The sequence below is a fragment of the Nestor notabilis genome, unplaced genomic scaffold, assembly GCF_000696875.1.
Source record: "Nestor notabilis isolate BGI_N333 unplaced genomic scaffold, ASM69687v1 scaffold11485, whole genome shotgun sequence".
NCBI lineage: Eukaryota > Metazoa > Chordata > Aves > Psittaciformes > Psittacidae > Nestor > Nestor notabilis.
In genome coordinates this window covers 1-7,160 of record NW_009928928.1, presented here as the reverse complement: position 1 = coordinate 7,160, position 7,160 = coordinate 1, and the positions used below count along the sequence as shown (strand labels likewise).

Sequence of the window (7,160 nt, the reverse complement as noted above, 5' to 3'; positions counted from 1 at the left end):
CCTGACTTAAGAAGTGTGTTTGCATTTCGTGAAGTACTGAAAAGATTTAAGGCCTAATTTTTATAAACACTAAACTACCTGAGGATCAAAGTCAAGTCAGGATGGACTCGAAGAGCTTAGTATGTCTCAAAAATCCATTTCTAGACTCTGGATTTGTTTTAGGAAAGGCCAAAAGGAAACAAAGTAGATGGGGAAGGGGAGGAGGAGACAGAAGATTCGTGCTGTAGCAGCATGAGCAGGGCAGAAACTAACAATGCTCTTATAATTTAATGACATTCATATCACATAACACTCTCCAGGCAAGTAGTGCTCCCCTCAAACTCAAGACCATCTGTAGAGTAAATGCAATCCTGAGCTGAGAGAGGCACAAACACGGGGTACCCAGCATCTGATGCAACATGAGATTTACTCGCTATCTATAATCCTCTTACGAGTCTGTCTCATTAAAGCAGTTCTCTTAGTAAGACATTTGTTGTTGGGTCATTCTGACCAAGATCCAGAAAGAACCCTGCACTGGCTCTTTCTCACCTCACCCCAGCCGGCACAGAACTGGACACTACAGTTTTTGTCTGACTGATCTAACTCTACGTTGAGAAATTGATTGAACTCCAAGTCATAAAAGGAAGGATTATTAAGCTACGCTGACTGGTAAGATTTATACTGATCCATTAAAGCAGTCATTTAAGATTCAATATCATAATGGATCCAAGTCAGCACTACTTGTTCCCTACCAGATTAGATATTACCAAAAAAAATAGTAATCCATTTATCACTAGGAAACACCAAAGACAGAGCTCAAGCTAAAATAATGGAACTATAGAATTTAAATTTGTCAAATAAAATCAATTCAATCTAATAGTGGTCATACAGAAGATTAGATCTTCATGACAGAGAACCTCTCTCAAGAAACAAAGCCATAAACTGAACTACACTTCCTATCATATATGATGCCAAGAATCGTACTGACTTCAAGCTGCAAGTTCATTTCAGCAAAAAAGCTGACAGTGTATTTCTCTCCTGCAGACATAGGAATACTTACAAAATGTCCAGCAAATCACTGAGCTGCTTGTAATCAAAAGAAAACAAATATAATAGAAGAAATCCCATATATTTACTGTGGTGTTTCCCAAGTCATCCTTACTCTCTTTGAAAGGAATGAGGAGATCAAAAATTAATTAAAAACTAACAGAAAGGTAGGTGAGAAATTCAGGTGAAAGCACACTATTACTTATCCATGAAAGCTGACATTTGTGGTCCCTCAATACCTACATTTTTCCCATTCATCGATGGGAATTCACCAAGAGACTTCTCTTGCAAGTTGACCATTATCACTGGACAAAACCTTTCTGTACAGAATTCCCCTACACATATAAGAAGGACCTTAGAAGAAAATCTTTATTACCATTATTTTCCCTGTAGAATCCTGACACATCTGCTTGACTTCCTACATGTGGGACTGCAACTTACATAGCAGCTAGCCAGATGCAAAACCAAAATGAGCTTACACAACCTCCACACATCACCTGAGTGGACAGTGGACAGTAACCTGCAGTCAGAAAACTGCAGGATTTTTCCGAAAGCATAAATATTGGTCTTGAACATCAGTTCTGTGACACCACAATTTTTTCACTCAATTCTCCCACTTCTCCTGTACAAGGACTCCAAGCCTGTTCATACAAATCAAGTCACATCTACCTTTCCAGTTGCCAAACCAGAGAGAGAATACATAAAATTACAGATTACCTTGCAGAATTAAAGCTCTTTACTAGTTCATCTAACATCCGGTTATTTTTCAGGTCAGATTCTGAGACTGCCTATTAAAAAAAGAAAGAAAAGGGGGTAAAAAATTACAAGCATTTCGATGCAGTGAAAACAAGTACCCAGAAAATGTTGAAGTGATCAGGAGTCTGCTTCTAAGATCAATGACTCAACTATCCCTACTAAATCGCTGTGTGAATGAAGATGCATAAAGAATAAACATTTTTTCCTGAAAAAAACCTGAAATAACTGCCTGAGAACTGCAAGTCTGGGAAATCACAGGTAATAAGATAAAAATGAAGTATAAAGCTAAAACAACAAAATCCAGTGCACCCAGTGTCCAACAATTCTTTATCATGGCCCAGTCTAATTGTGTTGAAAACCAAACCAAGGATCCCATGAATGTGATAAGCACCTTAATCAATGAGGCTTGAAAAGTGATGATGGGAAATGTTAATCTTCTGATCACTGAATGAAAATACAAATTACGAGATGGCTTTGGGCCTTCAATTAATTCTTTTTAAACAACTTCTGATTTTTATCTCTCTGCTGCTCTTTTTTTACAAAGCTTTTATTAGTCTTGCTCATATCAATACCTGTGATTTTTAAGAAGACGGTAGTAAAGTGTCCTCTGCACTTGTTTGAATGTTTACAAACTGGCAAAGCTACAAACAGATCTGCTTTCCAGTCTTCAAAAGTCTAGCCTGGTTCATTCTTTAGAAACACATAAGAAAACTACTTGTATTTTGCCAATATTCCTGAAGTGCTATTCATTGGGTTTAGGTAGCTTACCATTTTTCGGACTTCAATAAAGCTCAACTGGCTTAAGATGAAAAGTTAGATTAAGGCCTAGGATAAACTGCATTCTCTGTTCTTTAATCAAAACCAGGCCTCCAAGTCTGATTGCAATAATCACCCACCTGCAGAGGAGGCTGAACCCGCCTCTAGTGCTTTCCACAGTTAATCTAACTCTCCTGGCAAACACCTCCTCTCCCTGGTGTCTAACACAGTCCTCTCAACCCCAGAAAGGCTACGCGGTACAGTCCACGAGTTTTAGGACTAGGTGTTCTGGGGGAATTTCCAAGAACTCCTGGAAAGATGAAGTGAGGCCACTCAACGGCTTAAATTTCAGCACTCATGTTTTAAACAGTGATGTATTTTAACAAATCAGGAGGCAATGTTAACTGTTTTGTGACAGATTGTACACACAGCTCCGAGACAAAACCCAGGTTTGATGCTCCATCTAATTCTGCCTACACTGACATCCGAGTAACTCTGAACCAGGAGAATTCCAGTTTCAAGAGCACCACACTTTGCCCAAAGGGCTGCTCACCAAAAGGAAAGGTGGTAATATACAACCAGAATTAATTATTTAGCATAGTCCAAAGGGAAAAGCTCCTGAAATTCACCAAAAAAAAACAACAAAAAACAAGCGAGGAAAAGAAAAACAAACACTCACCACACAGCATGTTGGACACTGAGTTTTGTAGGACAAAAACTTGCGTATACAAAGGGAACAATCTGGAAAAAGAAAATACTTAATTTATAAAGAGGCATTCTTCCAAATGCAGTTCAACATCCTTACTGGTGTATTTTCTGTTTTGTACAATATATGCAAACTATTCCACAACACACCAAAATCGAAAATACACCATTTTCCCATCAGATTGTAGCAAAAAAATCCACCAATCTGTATTTCATGCTAGCATCTTTCAACATGCAGTCTCAGTCCCTATGTCAAAAGTAGACGTTTATTTTTGTTTCTTTAACACTTAAATGTTTCCCAGGAACAGCAATTTGGATCATTATCACAGGATGCTTTAATAGACTCTTGGGTGAATTATGCCATAAGCTTCATTTTGTCACAGCAAATTCCTGAAATTAGTCTACTTTCTCTACTTATCCATGAGCTTTCATACCACTGCAAGATATAAGAAGTCTCATCATGCTCCAGCAAAACAGACATTCATTTACTATATCATTACTGGACAGAGTCTCAGCACTTAACATACTTAGCAACAGCTACCTAAGCATATACAGTTCAAAGACCCTCTACAAAGGAGTCAGAGAAGCAGCAGGAGCATAAATGCACCAATTCAACACTTAAAACCACAAATCCATCTAAATACTCAAAAATTACATTATATAGTAAGATGTGAGCAAGCTTTAACTGTATGAAGATGAATCAAATTACAGATTTGCCTGCCAGCCTCCAACACCCAGTCACCTTCAGTAAGCAGTGGGACTGACCTCTGTTTGCAACCATCGCTGCTCATAGCCAAGGGTAGCTGAAGCATGTTTGAGGATAATAAATCACGTAAGCTCTTAGCCTTAACACTGTGCCTGGGCTCTGGGCTGGCTCTGGGCCCATGCAGAAAAGACAAAAGCCACACAATTCGCTGTCCCCTGTCCCTTTTCTCTTCCTCTTCGTATAGGAGGAATAGGTCCCCCATGGTGCAGGACTCAGCCTGCTATTCCTGGGGTAACAAAACAGGTCTCTGTCCACTGCACATACACCAAAAATCAAATGGTGCCACAAAGTTCACTTCCATCTGCTCCAGCAGACCAAACCCACCTCTAAAACTGCACCTACCAAACTAGTTACAAGACTTAGCCACAGCACAGTTATTTCAGTATACAGAAGAGAATCCCAAAGTATCAATTTAAGCTGAGCATCACTGAATGCTCAATGACAGAATGAAAGTATACAAGTCGCTGCCAGCAAATAACAATCTCTATGGAATTTAAACTGGAAGTAACAAGGTTGTGGGAAAAAAGAGGAATAAAACAAGTCAGTACTGCCACAATTTACAAACCACACATTGAGTAACATAGGTGTTTTCTTTTAAGTAAGCAAGCAATTCTGAAACCTGCTTAGCTGGAAGCACAGTAGTAATTTCAATAGATTTAAAGAAAGGAAAATCATGGGTGACAAAAAGAGCTCACTCCAGCAGCTATAGCCACTTCTATATGAGCAACTCAGACATATCCAGGTTCCCCTGCCAGCCTTCCAAGCTACAGTGGCCCCAGGTTAGGGCACTCGCCAAGAGCTGTGCTGGGCATAAAGGTCCCAACTTCAACACATTCACTGGGGCTGGCGGCTGCTCCCAGCCCCAGCTCCATCCCTTGCTGGAGGGCAGTGCCCTGATGGCAGAGACAACAGAATGAAGAGCTCAACCACCGCCTGCCACCAGCCCCTGGCTGGTTCCAGCTGCTGGGGCTCCGCAGGAGAGCGGCACAATGCCACATCCCCATGGCATCACTCGTGCCCACAAGAAGCAGCCAGGCAGGAATAACCTCCTGCACCAGCTCAGCGTGAGCAGACCGAGCTTGTCCTCCCAGACTCCAAGTACAAGAAATCTCAGGGCTGCAATTCACTCTGCCCTTGTGAGACATCCATTTTAGACAAGACATTCATCTTCAGGCGCTTCTACTGTATGAAAGAGGTATGAATGGCACGCCTATTCTCTCACTAAAGATACAATCCAAAGCACTGTGAAAGTTAAACAACCACCAAGAAGAGAGCTACTGAACGTTCCTTGCCACCCGTGAATGAGCAGAGGAGGAATTCCTCTGTGGCTATAGGTACAGATGGTAGATGTGCCTAGAAGCCCTGTAATGAATCATTAAGAGAAACACACAAACATTTTACAAGCAAATGTATTTCATCTATTGACAAATAATTACTCATTAATGACAGAGGCCTTTTTTGCTCCAACTGTACAATCCCACTGGATTGAAGAGATTACACAGACAATAGAGTAGAAAATACTTCAAGAAATCTTGATTTATCATCGAAAACTTGGGCTTTCTGCAATTTGCAGGGTGGAATTAAATGTGTCTTTTCAAACTTAAGTCCCTCTGAACCCAGCTGTGTCACAGGCAGGTTCTAACACCAGCTGCCATGACGAATTAATTATCAGTGCTCCTCACCATAGATATGCTGTTCTCAACGTGCTAGTTTTGCCAAGCTAAACTAAATTTCATTGCCAAACTACAATGCCCTTCATGTGAGGAAAAGGAAGTGCTACAGTTTCTGAACAAAACAATTATAACATTTATTTTAACGTGAGAAAAGGCAATGTACTTCCCCCTAATCTGACTTGCAGAAAACTGCTTCACTACCACATTCCAGCAGTTATCAGCCTGAGGCAGACAGAGCAGCATGGAAAATTTTTGCTCGTAACGCTTAATGCTGTCTGCCATACAGCTTTGCATTTTGTTCCACCCTCAAGATGTTATGAAAGATATTTAAATGAAGAATTGTAGGAATAAATGGCGTTTTAAGAGCGTTAATCCGGGTGACAAGTGTTTGTGCTGTCAGAAGACTGCAACTGTAACTGCACAAGGAAAGGTTGCTGGCTGCTTTATAGCTTTCACTCAGAGGCAAATGTCAACGCTGGCTAAGCCACAAGAAGAGCTACATGTTTTATAAAGGACATAAAGGATGGGTAATCTCTGCTCTATACACCAGTAAACAATAAATGGTCAAACGATGACTTGTCTCTAAATCCTAAAGCAGAAAACTCTTTTTTGAGAGCATTTTTCGATAGTTTTCTGTCACTTGGCTAAGATGCAAGAGGATTTTGCTGGCCCACAGGGTCCACGAGGTCATTCTCCAGTCTTGAGTTTCCTGCTAAAGATGTATGAAGACGAAGCCATTTCCTCAAAATTTGAGTACACCTTCTTCAGCCTTACCTGTCTGCCTTAATCTGTGAAGTGAATGACAAGTCAGGCTTACCTGGAGTCACAGGGCCAAGACACACTCCCTGGAACATAAGGCAAAGGTGCATTTTCATGAAATACGTTAATTTAAAACTCCAAAGTCAGGACAGAGGGAAGAACAACCTCACCACCCCTGTACTGACTTGCCACATATGCCCCATTTACCTTGGCTCCTACTCGAGCAATTTTTATTAAAACTGCTGTTTCTGTGAACGTTTTTATTAAAAAGTAAATTTCAACTGCAACCATCAAGTCAATAGTGATATATTGACTGTCCTTCCATAAAACACATTAATCACGGACAGGAGGCACAGCTTCACAATGGAAAAGAAGTAAGAGTTTTGTGACAACCTCTATGAAGTTAGCACTCTTGAAGTTAGTACAGGAGGCAGTAGCGTGGAGCGAGTCCTGCAAGGAAAGAAACTCACAGCCCTTTCAGTGCGAGGAGTGACTTACACCCGTACTTACAGTTGTGCGAACACTGCGGGATGATCATGGCAATGCTGAAGTAATCGAAGCATATCCCACACCGCAGCAAGTTATCCACTGCCTGCAAAGGGAAGCGCAGGTCACCGAACGGCTCGCTCCAGACACCCGGTGTTCCGCTGCCGCCCTCACACCGCCTACAGCGCAAACCGCCCGCACCGGGCGTTAGGGCGGCACACGGACGGGAGCGG

At 41.3% G+C, this 7,160-nt stretch overlaps 1 protein-coding gene across 1 annotated transcript in view; it reads right to left on the bottom strand.

Annotated features, from left to right (window-relative positions):
* Window positions 1-7,036, bottom strand: part of RAD18 (RAD18 E3 ubiquitin protein ligase) — a 52,425-nt gene extending 45,389 nt beyond the window's left edge. Inside the window, exons 1-3 of the mRNA XM_010014756.1 lie at window positions 6,952-7,036; window positions 3,218-3,279; window positions 1,744-1,814 (exon numbers count right to left, since the gene is read on the bottom strand). Coding sequence (XP_010013058.1) covers window positions 1,744-1,814; window positions 3,218-3,279; window positions 6,952-6,979 — 161 coding nt within the window. The 5' untranslated portion in view covers window positions 6,980-7,036. The remainder of the gene's footprint in view (window positions 1-1,743; window positions 1,815-3,217; window positions 3,280-6,951) is intronic.
* Window positions 7,037-7,160: the final 124 nt, after the last annotated feature.